This window comes from Triturus cristatus, chromosome 7 (genome assembly GCF_964204655.1).
Source record: "Triturus cristatus chromosome 7, aTriCri1.1, whole genome shotgun sequence".
In the NCBI taxonomy this organism is placed as follows: Eukaryota; Metazoa; Chordata; class Amphibia; order Caudata; family Salamandridae; genus Triturus; species Triturus cristatus.
Window position 1 is genome coordinate 1,367,977,842 of NC_140590.1, and position 27,256 is coordinate 1,368,005,097.

Genomic DNA, 27,256 nt, shown 5'->3' on the forward strand with positions numbered 1-27,256 from the left:
CTGTGCATACTTCGAACAGCAAATATAAATAGAAAGCACTTTTAATTGTGTTCTAGGGCTGCCTCAATGATACTGATAATTAAAGAGAAAAAAGACAGAAAAGTCACATAACGAATGCATACATACTTTTTTATTCATGTCTATTTAGTGTCAAGAGGATATCTTTGCAGGCTCTTTAAGCAAAACATGGCAGGCATTTTTCTTTTGGCAACCCTACTTTATATTCCTTTTCATTAAATGCATTCTCACACTTCAGCAGTAAATGTAAAATACAGATGTAAGCAATAGGCAGAGCTGGGGCCTAGGGGGTACTGGACCCAGAAAAAAAACTAAGCCTCAGTAACCAGTTTACAAAGCCATGTAAATATGCAAATGGTCTTTAAAGACCTGTGAAAAACATGGGCGTGTCGGAGATAAGACTCCACACACCGCCCAGCTGAGCCCCCAGCAGCTCGAGTTGCACTGCAGCAGCCCGGGCTGAGACACAGGACGGGGGAAGAGGGGGGCTGAAGTCCTTGGGCCTGGGCAGAAGTGTGACTGGAAAGGCGCGACCCCCTTTGCATGGCTCCATGCCCCCCTGGGGGTCGCGCCCCACAGTTTGAAGACCCCTGCTTTAAACTGACCGTGCAGACTGTTGTTTTTTGCAGCCATTACTCAATGCAAAAGTCGTTTATCACTTGCCAGGCAGTGGAAATGTCGGCGCAAAACTGTACATGAACTGGTACAATACCCAGTAGTGCATGAGAACGATGGGTTGGAATTTTACCCCAAGCGATTGCCAGAGGTTAGACTTATTGCAAGAATTCCTCCCACCACCTTTTGTATGTTTGATGTTCTGCCCTATGTGGCAAGGGTATGCCCAGACATGGGTCCCTGCTCACTGTGCCACTGGAATCAAGCTTACACCATAATGAAAAGCGCCAGCTAGGGTGAAACCAGTCTTGGGTTGCTTGTGTTCTGGTTCAAGGAGGAGGACCCATTGTGCCAGTTTAGGATGGACTGTTCTGGTGGAAGTGGTTTTGAAAATGATTTGCACAGGGCTGGGACCAAGCTGAGATGGTATGGTGGGCAAAAGAACGATGGGTGGGAATGCTACCCTAAGCAAATTGCTAGTCGTTAGACTTATTGCAAGCATTCCTCCCATCACCTTCTGGGTGTGTGATAATACTGTGCCAGGAATATTGCGTGCTCTCATTTCCTTATGAACTCTCTGCACTCAGAATGTGTTGTACTGCTCTTTTAATCGTACATCTACTTGAAGAAGTTGTTGTCCCTCTTATCTGCTAATCATATCCCCACTGCTGATGTTAAGTGCCAGAGGAGTGGAGATGAATGGAGGCAGAATTAAGACCAACATCTAGGTTAGTCTGGTAGGCTCCAGTCAGGTCAGGGCCCTGGTTTTCATTGATTCCTACTGATCATGAGAAGGTGGCAAGTATAATAGATCATTTTTATGTTTTGTTATGTTTTTGTATTTGTATGGCACGTACTCACCCCAAGAGGGGTATCCTGGTGCTGGGAAATTGAGTGATACTGGAAAAGAACAGGGCTCGAAATGAAAAGTTGGGACAATATATAATAAGAATAAAGACTGATACTTGTTTTAGAAAAGCAAAGTTTTCAATGATTTCTTAAAGATTAGGAACGACCTGGCACCACCCCATCTCTGACTTATATAAATGTATGAAGCCTAATGATCTGCGGTCAAGGTGGAGAGACAAAGAAGAGAGGCCTTCTGATGCACTTGTCTATAATGTATAGGACAGATTCAAGACTAAGAAACCCATATTTAAACCGAGGAAACATTCTGATCCTTTAAGAAGAATCATTTTGCATGTATGCAATTGAAATTGATGCTAGCACAGAGGTCAACCCGACCCAATCCACCCATGAAAGTATGTGTCCTCTCTTTCCCAGTAAAAACCTTTTCAATGTTTCCAGTAGTAGATGGTTTATCAGAGTGAGTCTATAATTTGACTGCTGATTCTTCAGTTATTACTCTTATCAGAAGACCTTATCTGAATTGCTGATGGATTTCAAATCTCAAGTTCTTAGATGTTTGCTTTTGTATCTGGACTTTCATGCAGCTTCAGTTGATGATATTCTTTTTTAAGACTTTTTAGAGCTGTGTTCCCATTGTGTCTGCTTGCAATTAAGCTAGGGTAGGAGTGTGGTTCCTCTCTCTTTTAATTGCTCTATTGAGTCTCATGTCCACATGTATTTTGATTTTCATGATCACTGTCGTTGAGACCCACGAAGAGGGGTTTCTCAACAGTAGAACGATGTCAAACTGCCCCAGCATCTGCATCTCCTTTTTTTTACCTGTTTATGGATTTGAAAGGAAATGCAGTGACGACTAAGTATTACTGCCTGCACTTATTTGTTTTTATGACGGTTTATTGTTTTGTAATTCACACAACCCATTGCTAAGAAGATGATTCCACTCATTTTAATAGGTCTTCTAAAACTCATGCACCCATGCTCAGGGTAAACCAAATCACCTATATTTCTTCAGTGCTGTTGCCACTGAGAACCATGCTGGTTTCAGTCTAAGTAATGAACATATTCATGGAGACTTACACATCTTCGTGCATCATTTTTCTCTGGATTTTCCCCTGTGAAAGAAGAAGTGTCATGATCTGTACAAATATTTTGTCATTTTTGGTACTCTTAGACAAATCTTTTCTTTTAATTCTCTGAATTATTAGCAACCATGATCATTTGAGGTCTTGGCTAAGACAGCGTGCATGCACTGTTGCTTGCCATATTGTTTACAACACTGGGCTTGAAGCTGACCCATTCTTATCATTCATTGGCTTCATTGTCACACTTATTTGCTGCCAAATTGGCCAGAAACTACTGGGCTCACGTCCCTTTCTTTCATGTGGAGCATGTACCAAGTACTGATTGCTTCATCTTGATTAGTGTCATTCCAGTGTTCCCACTGTGATTGAGGTACTATTTTCTTTGATCTGCCCCCACTGTAGCTTCTTTCTTCTTCACCCATGCTGCTTCTTCCTGTGATGCTACTTCACTCCCAGTGCACGTGTCGCTTGCCCCGTTATCTGTATTGCTTCTTCTTCTCCCACCCCCACTGTCCATGTTGCTTCTTCCCCTCCAACTCCTCATTATCCGTGTTGCTTTTCCCTCTCACCCCCTGCTATCCATGTTGCTTGTTCCCCTCCAAAATCTAGCCCTCCTTTTTCCGTTTTGTGTCTTCCCTCCAACCATTTGTCCATGTTACTTTTTCTCCTTCTACTTCTACCTTCCCATTGTCCCTGTTGCTTCTTCCCTCCCAGTTTGTCATGTGTGTGTTGTCCCCTGTAATAAAAAAAAAACATACCACTGTGACACAGCCAGCATGGCCACATCAAAGTGTTTTTATTATAGTCCCATTGCCCATTCCCTTCCATCCTCCCTCCTGTTGTTTGTATTGCCCATTCCGTTCAACCTACCCTCCCTCCCATTGTCCATGTTGCCCATTTTTCCATTGCCCATGTTGCCCACCACCGCCTGCAATAAGAAAAAACTTATATGACGTGCCTGGTGCTGGCCATTTCATAGTGCTTTTTTCTAACATTTAGCCATGCTGCAGAGCAGTTGTGTTGCTCTACAACATGGCTAAAAATCATTTGCAAACCCAATAGCCCCTGTATAAGACATAACGTATTGGCTTTGCCAATGCTTGCTATGTATTCTGTCCACTGTGAACCAGACAGATAACACACACCTACCTGGTAGTCCTCCAATAAGGAGGCAGGTGATACATCTTCTTTCCACTAATACTTTCTTACTGCTTTTCTCCTTCATGGATGACTTTGCCCAGAGTTAACTGCATTTTTGGAGTGGTGGACTTTGGCGGAGCACTTTCAACATTCTCAGTAATTCCAAGCACTGTCTACAACACCCTTCATGAGGCAGGTTCCCTAGGTAGCACCAAGATTCTGCACCCCGCCTGTTGCTCCTTTTCTTGAACCAGCAACTCTTTTGGGCATTACAGTTTACTATTCTCTATACTGAGTTCCTTACGAGATAGTGAAAGACATGAAGTCCACGTATACATGTGAACCTTTTGCCAATGTCAATTCTAGAAAGCAACCAAATTCAAAAATCTTCTTGAGGGTTATAGAAGTATCTTCCAGAAATTGCTATTAACAGCTTGTATGACATGTACATATGAATTATTTGTACTCTTGGGTCATCATGGGATTGCAGCCGTGCATTTGCTTACCAACTCTCTCAGGTGGGTATCAGTTAAATCAATCAATTTCCTTTGCTCCTGCCAACCCGGGGGAAGAATTAGGTGCTCATAGTAATCATTCACTGCTGATCAAAAAGGGTGTTCAGTGAGGTCACCGCCTTTATTCTGGAAGATCCACTTTAAACAATAACACCAATATGGTGAAATAGAAGGGATATCTAGTTTTGCAAGGTAGCTTATGACCCTTATATGAAAAAGATCTATTTGATTGCAGTTGAAATAGTGTAAAAGTAGACTATTTCTTAAGGCCAAGCTGTATGTCCTGTAATTGCAAGTATCACTGGAATTTATGTCAGACTATTTTGAGTATTAGCAGATTTCAGCAGATATTGACTTGTTAATGCATTGCCTCTTATCTAGATTTCTCCGTACTTGAGGTGAAGACAATTCTGAAGTCAATTTCTGAGTCCCAGTGTCTCAGTGTTCCATAGGGCAAAATAAAGGCAAAGTTTATATTAATCCGTTTTCTTTCATCATCTATGTTTTAAAAAAGCATGTATTCTTTTTGATAGATTTAATTTAGCGGATGCTACCACTCTTTCTTTCTCTTTGGTCTTGTCATAATTCACTGTCAGATGTCTTCTGTCTCTTTTATGTTGTTCCTGCTCTCCTCTAGTGTTGATATTCTGCTGTGGTAGTCCTATCTTCCAGGTTTGCTGAAGATTGTCAATTTTCTGCTAGAGACCTTCTCTAAAGAATGGGGAGCTTATTTAGAGTGTTTATTACTCCATGAATCACTTTCAGAAGAATAAGTCTAAACTGAGGGTAGCAATTGCATGTTTTTTTCTGTTGGGTGGGACTTGTGGCTTGTTCTGCCTTTTCCTTAATTTCCCTCGTCTGACATAAATTTCCCCAAGATTTGCTGTTGAACATCCATGTGGTACTGTCTGATAATCCAATCCTTAACAATGTATATGTGTTGTTTCTCCCCAAATACAGCCTTTTGTTGTATTTGATATGCCTTTTTTTAATTGAACTCAAATTCTCAGTTAGCTTTTTGTATTGGGGTGTTTATTATCCTGTTGGAGGTTTTGTTCTCATGACATAAACATTTCAAGGACCATGGTTTTCATGATAGGAAAACTGAGAATTGTAAGGTCACTGTTTCTTGTTGTCTTTTCCAACTATTTTTGAGTTCTTTCAATGCTTTTGTAGCTGAATGACAGTCAAACCAGGATACATTTTCATCCAAGCCCCTATATATTGCTTCTTGCCCACTCAAATCCAAGACAGTTAGTACAGATTGTTATCTTGAGCATCTACACTCAGATTGTTCGCTTGAGCATCCACACTCTGTCATTATCCAAGCAATGATTTGCTTCACAAGTTATGTCAATCGGAAGGCATCTGTATGCTTGCTGTAGAAAGTGGGAATATTTAGCTGTATATGAGTAGAGAAAATCCCTATAGATATTGCAGGACACACATCACTGTACTGTAATGCTAGGATGCCTTTCTTTCTCAGGGTTCTAGTGGTCCCATTTGGGAGGTCCTTCTCTTGAGGCATGATGGCATCATCATACAATTCAAGTTCAGAGAAGGTTTAACATATGTGTTGAGCAAATATACATTGGAATGACATATTTAATTTTGTTTTAATTCACACCTTCATCCTAAAAGGTTAAATTGCTTGTCCATTGTTTCCAATGTTGGCTGCTGGACATCAACAATACATGTGGCAAGTAGGAAGGATGCGCACTCTGAGCAAGTAACTTTGTTAATCTCACCACCCAAGTGCCTGCATCATATGCCATGAACAGATTGTCAGGTGCTAACTCACTGGGCATGATTGCCTCATCAGGTTTTATTTTTTTATGTGCACGATCATGAAAATTGGATGGAGACCTTGAATGCATCCTGTGTGGCTGGGACCAGATCAAGATATCATCGGTTCAGCAGCCGCATAATTTACCTGCACAACCAATGCCTGGATCTTTCGCATAAGTGTGGAAATGCCCCTTCAATGTTAACCTGGATCTGAAGGTTACAAAGTAACAAAGGCAGTGTCACATTTTCGTTTTTTTATACGGCCCAATGCTTAGCTGCACCTCCATCACAAGTAGCTCAGGACAGTATTCCTAGTCACAATGGTATTTACTCTTCTTCAATGGATTTCTGTTCTCCCAATTATTGCATAGCATTCTACATCACTGACTTTAAATATTCTTTGGCATTATATCTACAAATTTAAATTTGACTCTGTACACCTCGCAGCCACTAATTATACAACAATTTTAATTGTAATATGTCAATTTTACCATTATATAAATATACTGATGTTTATTCATCATCTACCACACATTGGGCCTCATTACCATGGTGGGTGGACCACGACAGACAGGCCATTGGTGGCGGTCCACCCGACATCCAGGTCACCGGCCCGACCGTCAGATAACAATTCTGGCGGTCAGACCACAGATGTCAGGGGCTAGACTGCCGCCTCCGACAGAATCCAAGATCCCGTCTGGGTGGCGGTCGGTGCTTGCGCAGGCACTACCGTAGGGATTAGGATGTCCCTTTCCGACTGCCATGAAAAGGCATGACGGACTTTGGGGGGCCTAAGCAGGGCCCCCATTCCCCATTGGCCACTGCTAAGTGGTCTGGGGGGGGAATCAAGTGCCCCTCCACACATAATACATATGTAGTTTCTTTTGTCAGGGTCAATTGTCTTTTTCCTGCACTTTCACAGCAGTCTTCTATTTTCTTCTCCATATTTCCATTTTTCTTTCTCCGTGTTGTTCATTGACATTTTTTTGTGATGAATATTTTGCAGGCATAGACCCTTGAGACTGAATATAATTCTAATAAGATGTTGTGCCCATTGGGGATAGAATGTTGCAATAAAGGAGATCCTTCCTGGATGACTGAGGGGGCTCTAATATTCCTCTGTGACTAAGGGTGATTTTATATCCTGCCCTTGCAGTACGCACTTGTAAATGAATGGAGTTGTAGCAGAGGACAAGTAAGCATATGCCACAATGACAGAAAGCTGAAGCAATCTCTGTCTAGAAACATTTCCATATTCTGTTCTTCTCCCCAAAAACAACTCAGACCTGTACCACTACAGGATAGTGAGAGCCATAGGTCGAAGTAGATGCATAAGGAAAAAAAAGGAAGGGGCTTAAGCAATGCAAAAGGTACGCAATTTAGCATGTTAGGTCTACATGTATATGTTATTGCTATGGTGCCTTAGAGTATCAAATTGTGGGCGCTCTTTACGGTCCAAAGTTACAGTTTACTGGAAGGAATTGGCAGTTTGTTTCATTCTGCAGCAGTGTATGGTTGCCCATTGCTTACCTTTGGGTGGATGTTGTGCTTCTTGGCATCTCATGTCACTATGTGGCTTTGATGAACCTATGTTTAAGTGGTAGTGGTGACTTCTAGTTAACATTGTCTAAGGGTTGATGTGTGTGATATTTAGTTTAGATGAATGTGTTGTTGTACCGGCAGATGTAGCCTACTTCCACTTCATTCTGTTCAGGGTCCTCCAACAAATTCCATTTCTGTCTCCAGAGAATGCAGTACACTTTTAGTTACAAAACCAAACAATATATATATAAGCATAGACAATTATGATTAGAAGAAGTTGTGTTGCAAGTTCAAAGCTTTTCAAAGCTTATTTATCATATGTATCTGTGTGTGCTACATTTGATAGTAACAGTTTTTAATGGCCCTCTTAACAGTAATTTAAATGAATTGCTTATTGTATTCCCCAGCTGCCTCGCTCACCAAGTTCCTGTTGTGAGGCCCAGATTCAGAGTTAGCTTGTATTGGTAAATCATCCGAATATCTGATGAACAGCTAAATCTGCTAAAACATCCTTGGTGGGATTTCCTCCACCATTTTATACGTGTGTGTCAACCTCCTCTTTTTCAATCCTCCACTAAATGTAACACTTCCTTGCAGAAAATAGAAGATTGACTTTTTGCACCCAACTCTTGGGCCTCCTTTAAGAAACACTCAGTAATTGTGTGCAGTTATGTTGTACCCTGTGAGTTCTAGTAATTGTATGATGTGTATTTGTTGAGGATAATAAGGTATTCATTAGAAGTGGCCTGTGGAAGAGGCAATAACACAGAAATCGGTGTACACTAATCTCATGTTATTTCATAATTTGGTGCCTCTTACTACAAATCTTGTAATTTCAATATTGCAGAAACTCAATTTTCTGCACCAACTGGTAAAAATTATGTTTTTCATAATATGGGGCCAAAGAGGTCACGTTTTATATTTTGCCCTAATTCCTTGCTCTCTTTGAGCTCCTTAAATTGTATTACATTTTTATTTTTGTTCTCACCCTCTATTCATTGATAGTAGCTCCTGAATTCATATTTATTTTGTTCTGTTTTCCAAGTTCTGACAAACGTCATTGAACTGCAAATTGCTTGAATTGAATTGTATTAAAACCTTCTTGCGCCAATGCGAATGTACAACTGTGGTTCGATAAGTCATTTTCACTGGATAATCGTAATTTAAGATGGTTTTATCTACTATCCCTAGAGTACAAGCAGATGTAGTGGTGGCCCGTTTGGCCTACAAACAAGCCCTCAAGAAAAGGAAGGAAGCTCTGCATGAAAGCATTTGGCAGGTGTAGAGACAGCAGCAGTGGGAGACAATGTCAGTATTTTCTGGAACACAGTAAAGAGCATTAGGACAAGAAACGTATGCTCTAGCTCCCTGTTCCATTGTAATATTTTTTTGGGGGGGGGCTGGATTATACATTTTACTGCCATTTAGTATCTAGAAGAGAATGCAGAACTTGAAAACTCCCAATGAACAAATCTATCAATTTCTTTGCCACTTAATTTATCACAGGCTGAGGCGGAGTTGGCCGTACCTCAGTGCACAGGTGGGAAAGCGCCTGGGCCGGACGGCATCCCTATTGATCTCCTAAAATGTTACATAGAGTTATGAGGCCCATTGATCACTAGCACTTTCAATGGCTCACTGAACATGCATATTGCCCTATCTTGGTGCTTATCCACCATGGTGCAAATTTAAAAAAAAGGATATTGTATGGCTCCCAAATGTTATAGACCAATCTCTCTCACAGACAGCACAGTTAAAATAATTGGAAGAGTGATATAATTGTCTTGTTGAGTGGGCCGAAGCACATAAAATGCTCACGCCCTTCCACGCCGTGGACTAGGGACATTTGTGCAGTCCTTAAATTTGAGTTTAATCATAAATAAATACACCATGGCCAAGCACTTTACCTTGTGTCTAGGGTTTATAGACCAGTCCACGGCCTTTGACTCAGTGAATAGGACAAAACTGTGGTCAAGGCTGCCGGAACTTGAGACTGAGGCCCCCTGCTCACTTTTTATATTACATGCATGTTGATTTGAAAGCCAAGGTGTGCATCAGCCCGAAATTTTACATGTTGCCTGAGTTTTGTTTAAAATATGGAGTGTGCCAAGGGTGAATACTCACCCTTTCCTTTTTATTCTATATATAAGTGACCTTTGCCCTTACCTGACATCCAGCCTTGTCGATTCCCCTAGAATTGCATGAGAAGTTATCCACGTTGTTATACGTGGATAACGTGGTTTTATTAGCGCACACATCTTAAACGTTGTGTGTGCTAAGGCACCGTTTCATGTTCTTCATGAGTAATCTAGATCTGACAATGAATTATGGCAAGTCACAAATCATAGCATGTGGGCCTGGCAAAAGTAAATTAAGCAGACTTATTTCTAACAGACAGCCTTTGGTTGGTGTTCAAGAGTTTAGTTACCCGGGAATTACATTTAACCCTGCAGGCACCTGGCACTCGCCGGTGACTTCTTGACGCTTAACCCCTTCCGTCCACAGTGGAGCTGTGCTCATGACGAGCTGAGCTCGTCATAACGGCCGCGGCCTGCCCACGCGTGATTAATTCCCCACCTGTGCGGGAGAATTAATCAGTGGGCGGGGTCGCAACGAGCTCAGCTCGTCATGAGCACAGCTCCACTGTGAGTCATGATGAGCTGAGCTCGTCACGAGCACAGCGGCGCCGCGGACCCCTCCCGCACCGTGTGGAATTACCCCCGCAGGGAAGGGGTTAAGGCTCAGTAGATCAGCCGGAGCCGTTTTTAATCTCTCCAGCCCCTCACTCAAAGGTAATATTTCTCCCTTGTTAAAAGTGTGCAAAGCTCAATGTATCCCCAGAGCAGTGTATGGGACAAGGGCTTGGGGCAACCACACTGCTTCCTCACTTCAGCTGGAAAAAAATTAATTGGTCAAAGGTTTTTACATCTTCCTCCAAAGCCTCGAGCTATATTGTTCATGCAGAGCTTGACAGCATTACAGTGAGAACACAGTCCACTTGGCACTCTGGCTGCTTTGGATTAGCATCTGGGTGAATCCTCATGCCAAGCTATGCAGGGATATTGTAAAGCATTGTCTCAGCTATACCATGGCTGAGTTACACATCTAATACTTTGAAGGCTTTGGGGCTGCCCTCTCTCTTTTCCCTACCTACAACTATAAAGAAAGAGGATAAATCAATGGTTGAGCTCTTATTTATTCAGTGTTGTGAAGAAAGGAGACTTGCAGGGAAGAGCACGAAAAGCACAGTGTCACTTTATAATAAGCTCCCCGCTGAGCCAGTTTTTTTTTATCTTGGTCTTGAATAACCTCATTGAGTGCATTCTTGGCTTTTTCGGTTCAGATCTAACACTATACGGTGTCTTTTGTGCTTCGCTGGCCCTTATGGCAACTTGGGGAAACTTGCAGCACTTTTCCCTTGTGATAACGTTTCTGAACAGTCTTTGTTGTATTGCATGTTTTTTGTGCTTATTATAAATATACAGTTTTGCACTTTCTTAAGCCTTTGTTAAAAACTCTAGGTTATCGCAGATGCAATGAAGAGTTTCACCATCTGCAATCTTGCTAAACTCTTTGAATACTTGTTTTAGAATATGTTCTTTTTTAAAAGCCGCTATCAGTGTCGGGAAAACAATGGGGGGCTAATGCATTCATTAAGGTTGTGATGAAATTCTTTTATATGATTGGCATATCTGCCTTGCACGCAGTGGCGGCTTGCACAGGTAAGATCAGTGGGGCAGTGGGGTGGTGGGGCGAGGCGGAGTGGGGGATGGTGGAAGTTGACAGATGACAGGATAAGTAATATTACATAAAGAAATAAAGCCACTTTGTGCTAGCCGCAATATTTATTTACTTCCACCATCCCCCACCCAGCCCCACCGCCCCACTGCCCTTACCTGTGTGAGCTGCCACTGCTTCCATGTATTTCTTTAATTCCTTTTATCTTTTATCCTTTTATTGCTGTTTTTTAGTGGTTTTAGTATTTATATTTTGCACAATTATATACTTGTAAGAGTTCCTTGTGTTTGGACATTGATATTTATTGATTGAGATACTTTGCTGTTTTAATGAATTTTACCTAGCTGATGTTCGAATTGTAGAAATTCTCTTTTAATTTTGCTGTATCAATTTGTTGTATAATGCTGTTTCTCTGTTTTTTATGGCCTGTCTGGCTGAATAAAGTATTTCAGAACTGAACTGTGTTGTATTGTACAGTAGACCTGGCAGTGCATGACATGTTTTAATGATATATTAATACTTTGTGATTGATTTTCTCTAGAACATACCTCAAGTAACGAAAGACTTCTGAAGGGGTAAAAATGAAGTGGGTTTTCTGCTGTGCTGCAATACTACTTTTCCTGACGACATTGGACGCAAGACCACAGGCTGCAGGTGAGGTTGCCTCAGCGTATGAGGTTTCAGTACTTAGTGATTTCTCCCTTACATCTCCATTGTATTCACTTTTTCTGCCATAAAACAATCAGCCAGTTCACAAATCAATCAGCCAGTTCACAAAACAATCAGCCAGTTCACAAATCAGCTCTCAGAATGTCACTTCCAAAAAAAGGAAATCAGTATGACAAAGTGATGATACATTTATGGGCATTTTTACAACATACCGACAATATCATCTAGAACATAGATGACCTTAAAACAGGAGATATATTAATGATTTTATAATTTGCTGAACGAAGTAAAACAACAATGCAACATGCCCAGATGTCCAGTACCATAATCTTTGATCTAAAAATAGGATCACATCTAAAAGTAATCAACACGCTCTATCCATGATGACCATGATGACAATTATGATCTGCTATTGATACTATTACCACTAATAATAATTGATGAGGATGATAACAATGAGCATAATCATAATAATAATACTTTTATTATTTAAAAAGCAGTACCTACCACACTTTTGTAGCTTCATTGTTCTGTACAGCACTGGTGCTGCCATTACTCAACTTACACCCTTATTACCGGAGGTCCATTAAAATCCCATTCATTTCACCCATGTTCCACCCAATCCCTAGCTTTATCATACGCAGGGTTACAGACAGTCGCGGCCGCTGCAGGTAAGAGCAGTGGGGTCCACTGGGGGGTATTATGAGATACGACCACAAGGGAAAATTTATTATTTATTTACTTTTCCCTTGTGGTCTTCACTCGAAATCCCCCCAGCTGGCCCCACCACACCACCGCTCTTACCTGCAGCGGCCGTGGCTGGTTACAGAGAATTTCATATGGGGAGCAATAAAGGGGAAATATGTTTTGGGGGGAATAACAAGCAAAATCCCACTTGTAGTGCTGGTTTTGGCATGTTTTTCCTTGGTATTTCACCTGGAGATTTTGCCTGCTTTAAGCAGGTAAAATCTGTAGATGGAATACCACCCACTAGCGTTGTGCCTGCTGAAAACCTTACTATTGTTACCAGGCCCATCTAAATTATGGGTAAACTTATAATGAAGGACTAAGTGACATTTTTGTACTCTCCTTGGAAGAATGAATGCCAAGCCTGGACTGAACTTCTCATCTGCAGGTCACACACAGGTATCTGCAGCAATTGCATTATTCACTGTGCACTGTTTGAAAACTTTATGCCTGGAATGAAAGTTTTTTTTTTCTGACATGTTGACTGGGACGAATCTCTGCTTTTTGATTCAGGGCACTCATCGACTCTTCTGATGAGATTTGAGTGATTAAGCAATCATATAAACCGGAGATTGTGAACAGCAAGCTACCTCCTAGAAAATAAAATGTCCCCGCATTTTGAATATAAAGTGGAATAAGGTGTTTCAACTTATACATCTACATATTCAATATGATTCTACTCCTAACTGTGCCATCCAAAAAATGTCAAAATGTTTTTCGAAGACAGATTTAGAGGTAGAGTAACCTCCAACTCTGACCACCAAAAAGTTAGATGATTTGTAGGTTCTTTCATCACCTCATAATTCAGGTGATCTGAGTTTATCCCAATTGCTATATGGGCATGACAATCAATAAGTCACTGCTAGATGAGCAACATGCCATTCTTTTGACTTTTAACCCTATCTTGAATTTTCACTTTTGGCATGGTTGTAGTAAGCGCCCACAGAAGATACCTCAAAACTAACAAAATGTACTCTTTCTCTCTTTGAGGTCAGCAAAGAGCTGGTCTGTAGAGGCTCATGACTAAATGGAATCTTTTTAAGCAATCCCTTCAGTGGCTGAACACAAAAGTCTGGTACCTCAGAGTGGGTAGTTGTGTCATCATTTTTTAACCTAGCTGTCCTGGATAATTGTTAACACTTGATTGCAACTGAGCGTGGGGGCCTGATTTAGATCTCGGCAGACAGGTTACTCTGTCACAACGGTGAGGCTATCCTGTCCGCCGAAATATAAATCATATAGTAAATAATGTGATTTATATTTCGGCAGACAGGATATCTGTCACCGTTGTGGCGTAGTATCCAGTTTGCTCAGATCTAAATCAGGCGCTATGTGTTAAACATTATTCAATCTTGGGAGAATTTGCTAAGACATTCACAAGCATTTCAAGTATCTTTATTCATTATACTTCTAAATTCAGACCTTCTTCAGGGTGCAAGTGGTGCAATCAGATTGGAAAGTTCCCCAGACACCCATATTTATTTCAAGGGTATGAATCATAATGTGATTATTTTCACATATAATACAGCTCAAATATGATGAAAACAATTTGACTTCCTCACACCTCCTTAATCTACTTCTGTTGACATCTCATAGGCATACAAATAAGTTGGGTAGTCATAAACAAAGAAAGCTAAAAACGTTTTAGTTTCCGAAAGGACACATTTGTCACTTCTGAGTAAAATAATGACAAATGTAAGACTATGTAAATATTGGTGTACACTAATGCCAGACAGGGTGTACTCATTTTTGTGAATCAACAATTTTGTGATAAGATCTGAGTAAATTAGTTGTGTAAATGTAAAACATGCCAAATGGTGGAGAAACTGAGGGTTTATAGAAAATCATTTTTATTTGGAATTTTGTGTAAAAATCGTCGGATCTGAAATTGTACAAGCCATGTAGTAAAAGATGGTGGCAGTTTCCATCTGTCAGAACTGTTGCATAAAACAACATGCCAATTACATAGCCGGCAAAGTAAGAGAGTGAGAGCTTTGATTGCTTGCACTAGTTCTCAGAACCATTCATGCTCAGCCAAGATAGGAAATTTGCTAATTACCTTACAATTTCTGCAACAAACAAATTGACCCATTGAACACCCTCATGGCAAAAAGCAGCTGTGATTAAAAAAAAGCACACTGTTTATTTCCTTCACTCAACCCATGTTCCTTCCCCAACCTCTGCCACCCAACCTTTCTCTCAGCCTTTGAAGTCTTGCTTGAATGGGAAAAAAAATAACCTCTTTGCCACAACTCCCACACTCCGGCCTTAAAATTATTTAGGCCATGCTTACATTTCCCAGAGTCTGTTTTGGATAGTTTGCCTATATTTGTGAAACATCTAAAACTCCCAATTGTGACTCACTGCCCTTTGGAAACCACAGTGCAAAGATTTTACCCAGGAACAATAGCTACTTTAAGAAAATAATTTGAACATAAAAATAAAGTAAAATTTTCAGATAGAATCCAATTTTTCATATATTTCAAAAAATGTCAGTGGCCACCCATGTATCAGCTGCATTACGAAATAAAACTCATACAATTCAGTAGTTACCAACTCAGGCAACAGCGGCTGAGTTACAAAGCACTCCCACACAGGTGTTGGCCATGGTGTGGGTTGAAGTGTCCTTGTGTGAAACTGACTGGCTAACCTCTTGCTTCAGTGAATGACTTTTCGAGAGTGCTTTTGCCCTTATACAATATTGCTTATGTACTGTAGATCCCTCCAGTGCTCCTGCCTGTGGAAGGCATGTGGGGAATGTATGGACTTCAGTGACTGCAGTGTTTTCCTGCTGCCACTCAGTGGTAAGACAACCTTTAGTGGTTGTGTGGAAAACCCATCCAATTGAGCCGCCCAGTCCCTTATGGGTGACATCTCACCCTTTTCGGCACACCATCTTGCAATTGGGCCACGAGAATTGCCGGCAAATGGGCAACATTGCACCTTTGCAAATGGCACCCCTTCTGGTTTAACTTGACTTTACAGGCGGAGATTTAACTTCCCACAGTCCTACCAATATGATCCGTGAATGAAAAGACAAAGTACAGTACAGAAGTAAGGCCTCCTTCAGTGTACCTGTGAGAAGTTGGCTTGGTATATGCTGTCCACTAGTTATAGTGGGCACCTTCCACCAGTCCAAACAACCCCTTATTGATGATAGGTTAAAGACAACCTTATTTGAAAGCTATCCTAGTAGTAGCTATGGAGAGCAGCCTTCAGGCTAAGTCTTGAAGGAATGTAAAGCAGCTTGTTTTACCAGTCTATAATCTCTTGAGTGGCTAAATGAAAGGAGACCAAACCAGGTATATATATAAAATATATGTATTTATTCCTAAACACACCCTACTAATCTCTTTATGAGGCTAGAGGTAAAAGCACATATGTTACACTTCAAATATTACAGTAAATTAGCACAATACACGTTAGGCCCTAGGGACGGACCAAACCATATACTAAGAAAGTGGTATAAGAACCACGACTTGACTAGAGACAAGGCCTAGAGCCTGTAGATTCACTTGGACCCCAAGGAACCACCCACGGTAGTGACACAGGGGACCCACGGGGGACCTGTGCCGTGTGAGAACACAGCCACGAGCTCCCGTTAGCTTCTATGGGGAAAGTCGCGGTTAGATTTTTGAAGTGGACAAGGAACAAACCCTTTTGGACTTAAAAGGTTCTAGGGCCAACACCCACGGCAGCACTGGAGTACTCGTGTTACCTCACCCTGGGAAGACGGGTGCATAGGTGTCAAATGGTGTTGGATCGCGTCATCGTTTTCAATGGCAGGAGACAGAAAAGGGCTGATGTCGGGAAGAGGAGAAGTGTCCGAAGAGATCCAAGCCTGGATCGAAGATGTGAAGAACCTGAAAGCAGAGGGGACAGAGTCTGGGTCACTTGCCAGTGACCAGGGGCATGACAGACGAATGCCCACTGATGTCGGGTGCTTCAGGTGCGAAGAGGGGAAGCTTGACTCTTCAGCCAGGAGAACCAGGAGGCGTCGAGGACAACCAGGAGCTGGATTTGAGCTGTCCCACAAAGACTGTCGAGAGCTGCAGCGTCAGTGCACGGATTAGACACAACAAGCCTTGGCAACAGCAACCCACGCGGGAAGAGAAGAAATGCTTCGGTGAGGACCAGCATGGTCCTGGGGACTCCCCAAGCGATGGAGAGTTGGGGCAAGTCCGCAGCAAGCAGGGAAGCCCAATTAAAGTAAGAGTTGCCTTCGTAGGGACCCACCAGTCAACGGACCAGGCGAAGGAGCCTTGAGCAAAACCACAAAGAGCGTGCTCACGAAACACTCGTGGAGTGTAGGCCAGCAATCTTCAGTGGAAAAGGTGCTCGGGGTCTGGGCTACAAGTAACCCAATGCACAGCCTCATGGGACGTCGAGAAGCTGATGCACTTGCAAATGTTCACGGTGTCCAGGGGTTCTGGTTCCACAGCACCCACGAGGGCTACAGGTCTCAGCTTTGCTAGGGACTAGGGTTAGCCTCTGGGAAGTCTGGAAACCCACCTCCTGTGTTGCAAATTCGTCGGCGTCCGGCGGGAGCTTTGGAGAAGCATAGTGGACAGATGCGTCTTTGGTGCCTGCCAAGCAGGGGAGTAACTCCTTTACTCCAAGGGAGATTCTTCAGTCATCTAGTCATGTAGATCGTCGAAGTTCTGGGAATTCTGTAGCAGAGTTTCTTGCAGGTATAATCTGAAGTCCTGTAGTCAGGGGTCCCTTCTTTATACCCAAGGAAGGGGTTGGACTAACTCTGGGGACCCACCTATGGAAGGGTTTGGAAAGAGGGGAGGCTACACCCATTTCCTTTGTCCAGTTTCATGCCAGAGCAGGGACTGGTAGTCCCTGCAACCGGTTTGAGCTGGACTATGCACAGGGACACCAAATGTGCCCCCAGTGCAGACTTCAAAGCACTCCTGAAGTGCCCCCACCCAGCCCTAATCCACTAAGGCCTGTCTGGGAGGTGGTAACACCTCCCTGTGACAGGAAACCTATTGTCCAGGCCTCCCCTGCCAGAGTTTCGGTCAGCAGCAGGAGGCCAGGCCTGTGTCTGTGGCTGGCAGCATCCATTTTGTGATGCCAGGGCTCTGTTAGCTGGTACCCGGTATACCGGTGCTGTCATGTCTCTCCATCTAGAAGGGTGGGATCATACTGCCACACCAGTTACTGGTGTGGGGGTATGATTCCAAGGTGTTTGACACCAAACACAACATGTTTCCGTGCAGCCAGTCCAAAGTTAGCATTTACCGTTTGGTTATAATGCACTTAAGAGTATATCGTCAGGCTGCATCACAGACAACCCCGGAGAAAGATTCCGAAGGCTGCAGCGGGGCTCAGCTCATGCGTGGGCACCCTCTCACACAAAACCAAGCACCCTGCCTTCAGGATTGATAAGGCCTGCCATAGGTGTGACTGATAAGTTTATATGTGCAGTGATAGGGTGAGATATAGTGAACTTATATCTCAGTAAGGGGTGCATGCACCACCTTACCCAGGCTGCAGTAGCAGACCTGTGGTGTCATTTTGAAAGGCTTCCCAGGGGTGGCATAATAAATGCTGCAGCCCCTGGTAGGCCTCTGGGGTACCTATGCCCTGGGTACATAGTATACCATATACTAGGGACTTGTAAGGGCACCTCAGAATCCAATCTGTGGTGTACCTAAGGTACATGGAATCAATTTAGAAGAGAAAGCAGATAGGCTGGGGACCTGAATAGCAGGTTCCCAGCCAAACTAAGTCAAAAACCATCAAAACACCAGGAAAAACGTGGGGGCAACCATGTAGTCAGATTCCACCTTCCTACAGTACCTACAAGTGCATTTGTGCATGGACTTAGAATCCCTGCAGATAGGTTGTAATCTGTGCCCTCATTTAAACTCTTCCTGATCAGATTTTGTGAGTAAGGAATTTGCTTGCATCCCTCTTTTATTGTTGAAACAAGGCAGGGAGTTGAGGTCAGACACTAGGGTTCTCTCGCATTTGCTCAAAGTTTGGCTAATTAACTGGTGAGAGATATATAAGAAGGGGTATGCAGAAGGTAGGTGGTGTGCAAAGTCAACACACAATGAGAATTTTTAAAATTAAGACCGTGGTGTAATCAGAAAAGTAATAGTTACATTTATGTACCATTAGTAGAATGGAAAACACAATTAAATAATTGGTTTCAAAAAGTGATTCATCATCATCAACAAACTTTATTACGATCACACAGATCCTAAAAAGTATACAGTACAGATTGCTTGTCCTTTAAAAAAGATAGATCAGCAATACAATTAAAAGGTATAGGTTAAAAAGAAAATCCATAGAAACATTTATACAAATTCAGAATAAAAAGGGCCCCCAAAACATTTGAAAAAAGTGCCACATGCAGAAGCAGCCAAATGTATAATATGGTGCTAAGATCTCATATTTACACAGCTATTAGTGGAAAATTACATAAGATTCAGGTCTAGCATCACTTTTCAAGACGAGGTGTCTCCCATACATATTTCCCTGCCCCTAATCCAAAGGGCATGCCAGAATCTAGCAAGACCAAATACAGTAGATTGACGAGTATCAGTACACCTCTAAGTAATGCCCCCGTCCCGCTAGAAAACATAGTGGGACAATCCATTTTTTCCTCAAGGACTGGTAGCTCGGGCAAAAAAAGAGTAGATGGAGTATGGATTATGGACTACCTTGGCATGCAGGGCAAAGATCAACCAAGTCATTACAGCTAGACCATTTTGAACAAAACAGTTTAGTGGGAAGAGATTTGTAGCGAAATTGCAGAAAGTGTTTCCGTGCCATTGGTGGAACAATTTCGTCGATGGTTGGCTCAAAGAGCAAAGAGCATTTAAATTTAAAAAAGTCTTTGGTCAGGGTGGATTCTGAAACTGTAAGATCCTCTTTTAGAATCGATTTCCAAAGCAGTTCTTTCATTTTTGCCCTTGAGGTTCGCCTCATGTTTTCTGGGAAGTGATTCAGAATTAACATACAAGAGACCTTTTTGCGTGTTGTTTCCCAAACAAATGTTGTGCAAAATACGTTTTTTCCACATGACACAAACAATGAAGTTGCCGAAATAAATCTGCGAAAAGCTGTATTTGCTAATATCATCTGGACACATTTATATTAATGTTGGATAGTTTGCTGAAAAAGGGATTGTATAAAATATGCAAGCCAACAAGTTGTTTCAATGAGTGCTCCTGACGTCTGTGCTTTACCTGCAGGTTACAAGTTTGAGCCATGGTCGGTAACTCAGCCCTTTTTTTCCAATTCATTAACTACAGCACCATTAGATTTGGTGATGGTAATAGTGTCAGTTACAGTACCAGGAAAACAGCAACAGAGATCGCAATCTTAATGTATTCATATTTTGTTTTATTGTTACTACTGAAGTGTTTCAATCTAAAAAATGAACATTTAGCATTATCATTGAATGAACAATCTTGATTGTTGCCCAATCCGGTGGAGGAATTAAAGCTTTACATGCTGTACTTATGTGTCAAGTTTCACATCAAAGATGCAGCACAATTTCCCAAAAACTTGAAAAAATAACATCTTTAAACTTTTTGTTTTTGTAGTATCAACATGTAAAACTGGGCCGATGGACTTGGTCTTTATCATTGACAGCTCCCGGAGTGTCCGTCCCTTTGAGTTTGAAACTATGCGGAAGTTCATGATTGACATCATTCACATTCTGGACATCGGGCCAAATACCACCAGGGTTGGCGTGGTGCAGTATTCTAGCCAAGTGAAAAACGAGTTCTCTCTGAATTCTTACTTTAAAAAGAGTGAGATGGAAAAGGCCATCAATGACATTGTTCCTCTAGCCCAAGGCACTATGACAGGTCTTGCCATCCAGTATGCAATGAACTTTGCATTCACCGTTCAAGAAGGCGCTCGTCCATTGGTGAAAAAGATTCCCAGGGTTGCGCTCATCGTGACTGACGGAAGGCCACAAGACCGTGTGACGGAGGTGGCAGCCCAAGCTCGTGACGCTGGAATTGAGATTTACGCAGTTGGCGTACAGAGAGCTGACATGGCGTCCCTGCGTGCCATGGCGTCCCCACCGCTAGATGACCATGTTTATCTGGTGGAAACCTTCGACTTAATTCATCAGTTTACCAAAAAATTTCAAGATAAACTGTGTGGTAAGTCAAACTGTAAAACGTCTTTATTAACATACTTAAATATGTTTTCTTCCTCATGAAACATTTACAAATGTAACATTTCTAAACTAGATACATTTAACTGTATAAATTGTCAGTCAAATGTGTTTCATCATCAAATTCTCTTACAGGAATTGTGCATTCTTGCAAGCAACGTTACAAGCATAATTAAATGAGTAAAGGCTAATTAAGAACTTTTTTCAATGACGATCATCAAATGCACAGCAAACAGTACCCTGTTGCATTTAAAACACAAATGGGTGTTTGAAGGTAACATAAATTCTAAAGTGCAGCCTGATTCACTTCAGTATGTTCCTTAAACACCCCATCAAGGGTGCATATGATTTACATAGCTGACTTTGCAACGTATGAAATGTTCAGGCCTCAAGAGAGATGTAGCAGTGGGAGTTACTCCTACTACTATGTTTACTTGTTCCATATTACAGTCTCTCGTCTCATGAGGAGAAGGTAAATTGGCAAAACATAAAACAGGCACAGTCTGCCTGTTTCAGCATTTCATAAATGGTACAGAATTTGCATATTTTCTGCAACTTAATTCCATACTACTAGATTTACATTTAAGTCTACCTACACAGATGCACTACACAATGCTTTATGGCACCTTGCACTTTCCTGAATGCAGGAATAGGGGCTGATAGCAGAGGGAAGAGGTGTGGCGCCGCGGCCGTGGCCAGGGCGACTGACTCCGGAATCCGGGGATCACGGTTCGATCCCCGGTGCCGGTGGCAGATTAGCCCAGCCATGTGACTCTGGGCAATAGCTTGCTTAATCTTCCCGACGGCGCCTAGAGACCCTTACGGGTGATTGTTCGCGCTTTACAAATGTGGATTATTATTAATATTATTATAGCTCAAAAGGTGGCTAGTCGGAATTGCTAAAAGAACCTTGTGTTTTAGCTCTTGCTGGAGTACTAGGCCAATCATACTATTTATCCTGCAATGAACCTTTGCTTACTTGCCTGAGAGGTAAAGGGAAGTTAACATCAATCAATCAGTTCAATTTACAGTGTGACCCATTGAGCCACACATTAAGCACCAGGAATCAGTAAGTAAAGTTAAATTAGTTTAATACAAATTGAGGGTCAAACTGATATATATAAATCTCAAGAACATATTGTAAAGATACAAAATCACCAAAGGGAAGCAGAAATGTCAAATGAAATTAGGGTCTGATTACAAGTTTGGAGGTCCTTCCGCTGAGCGCCATGCCAGCGCTCTGCAGGAATATCACCAAGACCGCCCACCAGATTCCGATTGGAATCCAGGTTGGGCGGAGAGTGATGCAGTGGTCCTACAGCGGAGCCTTTCTAAGGCTCAAAGGAAAGCCCTAGAAAGGCACTGCCGTGGGCCCACTGCAGCATGTTCCTGCACAGGAAGAAATGTCTGTGAGAGCAATGCCAGCTTCCGCAGGAGACATGGAGATGTCAGGGACCGCGGTGGCCTTGAGGCTCCCCCGACATTCCCCAAGGGTGGTGACTGGGTGCCCTGTAGGGGCTCCAGGGCACTCACAATCAAGAGGCCGGGCCCTGGGGGATGGGGTCTCTGGACTGAAATTGGCCCAGGGAGGGAGGGCCCAGTAGACTCCTCCCCAATCAAATTAAGGCTAGTCCGCAGGGCCAAAATCAGGCTGGGGAGGGGGCTGCACTTCCATTTTAAATGAAGTATTTGTCTCCAGGGAGGTGGTGGTCCCCAGGGGTCGGAACTGCCCGCATAATTTATAAGTTATCGCCTGAGGGTTGGTGGTCCCCGGGGCATATGAAAAAGCTCCGGGACGGGGTTCCATTCAGCCTACCTCCTTATAAATAAAGCCCCAGGGAGGTGGCGGTCCCCAGGCATCTTGGAGCTTAATGGAGGGGGGTCCCTGTCGCCCCCTCTCCTTAACATCAGTAAAGCGTCAGGGAGGTGGTAGTGATCATAAGAGTCAAAACAGAGGGCAGAAAAACAAGCAGAAAAGACAAAACAGAGGGTAGACAAAGGAGCAGAAAGGCAAAACAGAGCAGAAGAGGACAAAACAGAGGTCAGAAAAACAAACTGAAAAGCCAAACAGATGGCAGAAAAACAAGCAGAATAGGCAAACCAGAGCAGAAGAGGGTAAAACAGAGAGCACTCCCACTCCCACTCACAGACCCACACAGAGACTCACACACCCACTCACAGATCCTATGATACACTCATACACCCTCTCACAAATCCACTGAGCCTCATGCACCAACTCCCAGACCCACTCAGACATTCACACAACCACTCACAGATCAACTTAGAAACTCACACACCCACTCAGAATCCCACTCAGAGACTCATGCACACAGTCACAGACTCACTGAGAAACTCATGCACCCACTCACAGACCCACTCAGAAACTCATGCACCCACTCACAGACCCTCTGAAACACTCATGCACCTACTCACAGACCCACTTAGATGCTCACACACCTACTCACAGACCCACTCAGAGACTCATTCACCCACTTGCAGACCTAATCAGATACTCATGCACCCACTCACAGACCCACTCAGACACTCACACACTCGCTCATAGACCCACTCAGAGCTTATGCACGCACTGACAGACACACTCATAAACTCATGCACTCACTCACAGACCCTCTCACAAACCCACTCACAGACTCATTTAGAGACTCATGCACCCACTTATAGACCCACTCAGACCCTCATGCACTCACTCACAAATTGACAGACACATTCATGGAGGCACTCGCAAACCCACTCAAACACTGTCACACCTACACACAGAGCCACTAAGAAACTGACTTAGACACTCATGCACACACTCAGACACCCATTCAGACACTCACGTACCCACTCACAGCATGCACCTACTGATACACACAGTGCGACACTTATGGAGCCACTCCCAGACCCACTCAGAAACTCACAGATCCACTCAGAAACCCACTCACACATTTATGCACTGACTCAGACAGACACTCAGACATTCATATTCCCACTCACATACCCACCCAGAGCCTCACACACCCACTCACAGTCCCTCTCATGCACTGTTAGAAATAGGATTACTGGTTGGCTAGGGCTTGCGCCAAAGCCAGGCAGAAACCACCACTCTAGTCAGGGCAAGGGAGCTACACGCTGAAGATAACCCCTGCTCACCCCCTTGGTAGCTTGGCATGAGCAGTCAGGCTTATCCCAGAGGCAATGTGTAAAGTGTTTGCGCAACACACACACACAACAGCAACACACTAGGCACACTACAAAAGAAACTCCACACAAGGTTATATGAAAAAATAGCCTTTGTATATTCAAAACACATTAGAATCATAATCACACAATATAAATTGTGCTAACTGGCACTAGGCAATATTCACAGGGGATTATATACATGACAGGGCCAATCGGGCCACTGTCAGAACCATCAAAAAGCACAAGTAGTAAATAACACAATCAGTAACCACTGGTACAGTAATGACCTCAGCATTATATCACATTGCATTAGACATCATCATCATCATAAACATATTATTCATAGACCTCCTAAGCATCAACACATTATGCAATAGGCACCACATTAGTAATGCACCACAGTAACTCTACACGGTGCATTTACCCTCTTTGAGCCCCCATCAGAACGCAAAATGGCCAAACCAGACCACAGGCCAACTGGTCTTCCCCTGGGGCCCAATGCGCTTTGTCCCAAATATCAGGGCATAAATGTAGGAACTTTCACTGGCCCTCTGGCTGCCTTGCAGCAAAACCACTGTGCGTCTTGCACTGGGGCACGGGGGCGTCTCACCCCCTCTCTCAGCAGAAAAAGAAAATGTCCCCTCTGTTGCAGCTGCCCGTAGTCAGGGCGGTACAGCTGTAGAATCGTCTTGGCACTGCCGTGCCTCCCCAGCCCCCACTGGGACTCTAAAAACAATGTGCCCCTCATTGCAGCAGCCCACGTTCCCGCAGTGCAGCTGTGAAGCAAAAACAGGCCAAATGAGCACTGGCACTAACCGTGCCTCTGGAGCCCCCCTACGGGACTCCTGAACCAAAAATGCCCCTATGTTGCCACACGGGAACTTCCTCTTCTGGGCTGTAAGCTCCTCCCAATGTCAGGCAGCCTTGCCTGACTTCATGATTTCTTGAGGCGGCAGTGCGGACGGCTCTTTTTCTCCTGGCAAATGCTGGGTGGGCTCCCGCTTTTGAATAAACGCCACAGGCGTGGTAGACTCCCGCTCCTCACTGAGCCCAGAAGTGGGGGGTGGGTTCCCACTTTACCTCCATTCCTGAAGCATAATCATGCAGGGTGGGCTCCCGCTCTATTCCCACGCCATGCAGGCAGCACAGGGGAATCTCGCACGCCCGGATTCCCTTGCAGCCCGTCGCAGCCCAGCACTGCAGGACACACGCGCTCCTCTTTCCCTGACACGGCTGGAGTCCCTCTCCTCAGGGATTTCAGCAATCAAGTTATCGCGCTCACAAGGCGCTAGAGCCAGGAATTTTCAGCAAGACAAACCTGGGCCCAGGCATGCCAGCACACAGGGCTCTCCAGCAGGGAGGCAGTCCCTCATGGCGGTTCCTCCTGGGGCCCAGCGGCACAAATAGCACCCACAAATGACAAGGAAGCACCATTCATGGGGTCACAGCCCCAGTATCTATACATCATTTTCCTTTGTTTAGCCCTTGGCACAGGGCTGGGGGAGCCAGTCTCAACTGGTTCTTGGGGGTATTGGAGCACTCTGTTTACAGTGTTCCTCTTCCCCATTGTCAGGTGGGGGCTCGGTCATCAGACACTCTACAGGGGGGCGGAGCCTGCCTTCACCCAGGCAGGCACAGACCTATTCAGGGTCAGGTGACTACTCCTCCCACTACTCCAAATGCAGATCCCCTATTACGCCTAGTGCTGACTCACCCTGCCCTCCCTGGAGCCACACACACCTCACCAGCCCCTGTCACTCCAGAGGCAGACATGCAATACACATCAGGCAGGCAGACACATAGCACACAGAAATGCGAACTTCTAAAAGTGGCATTTCTAAAATAGTGATAATAAATCTGCACACGCCATTGGGAAGCATTTATTATCACTATTCCAAACATACCAAACTTGACCACGCTGCTCCTCTCATATCAGGAATTACCACTGAAACACTTATCAGGGAATCCCCAATGCATTCCTATGGGAGGGCAGCCTCACAGCATTAAAAAACCAGAATGGCTGTTTGTCACTACCAGGACATGTCACACACTTATGGTACATGTCCTACCTTTCACCTACAATACACCTTGCCCATAGGGCTAGCTAGGGCCTACCTTAGGGGTGATTAACATGCAGTAAAAGGGGGGGTCACAGAAACGGGACACATTTTAGGTGTCACGTCACAGCGGCAGTAACACTGCGCGCACAGGCCCTGCAATGGCATAGGCCTGAGACAGGTTTGAAAGGCTACTTTGGTGGGTGGCGCAATTAGCGCTGCAAGCCCACCAGTAGCATTTAATTTACTGGCCCTGGGTATCTGAGATACCACTTTACAAGGGACTGACAGGAAAATTAAATTTGCCAAACTGGTGTAGACCAATCTTAACATGTTTACCACAGAGAGCACATGCACTTTACATTAGACAGCAGTGCTAAAGTGCCCAGAGTCCTAGAACCACCAACACAATGTTAGAAAAAAGGCTAGGAGAAAGGCAAAAAGTTCAGGGATGACCCTGAAAAAAGGGCCAAGTCCAACAGGCACTCTTGCATTCACTCGCAAACTGACTCACAGACTCATGAAGGCACTCGCAAACCCACTCAAGCACTCTCACACCTACTCCCAGACCCACTAAGACAGTCAATTAGACACTCATATACCCATTCGGACACATACTCAGATACTCATGCACCCACTCAGACAGTCATGTACCCACTCACACACTCAGTGCAACACTTATGCAGCCACTCCTAAACCCACTTAGACACTCACATACCCTCTCACACACCTATTGAGACACTCACGCACTCACTCACATACCCACTCTCAAATGGGGAAACAGCAGTTACACCACAAGTGGTACAACGCATGCCCTTACCCCGAATGCCGTTGCACCGCAAAAGGTGTGTAGCAGTGGGTAGAAGGTGTTGGATTTAAGTCCAACACCTTCCCTACTGTTGCACACAATGGAGTAGAAATAGTAAATTAAACTATTCCAACTTCCAACGCCACTGACAGAAAGTCAGGGTAAAGTTTTGCGTTGCAATGGCATGGGGGTAGTGGCATGTGTTGTAACATCACATATCCCTCAAAGATTACACATTACAGTTATGAAATAAAATTTTTAAAAAACCTTAGAAATTAACTTAAAAAACTAAAGGTTACAGGGATGTTATAGTTTGAAAATAGAATTTTAAA

The 27,256-nt window shown here is 43.6% G+C and overlaps 1 protein-coding gene across 6 annotated transcripts in view; it reads left to right on the forward strand.

Moving 5' to 3' along the window:
* Nucleotides 1-27,256, forward strand: part of MATN4 (matrilin 4) — a 170,224-nt gene that overhangs the window by 26,295 nt on the left and 116,673 nt on the right. For all 6 annotated transcript variants that reach the window (XM_085619077.1, XM_085619078.1, XM_085619079.1 and 3 more), the window contains exons 3-4: nt 11,850-11,962; nt 20,293-20,862. In XM_085619077.1, the coding sequence (XP_085475203.1) occupies nt 11,890-11,962; nt 20,293-20,862 (643 nt within the window). In that variant the 5' untranslated portion in view covers nt 11,850-11,889. The remainder of the gene's footprint in view (nt 1-11,849; nt 11,963-20,292; nt 20,863-27,256) is intronic.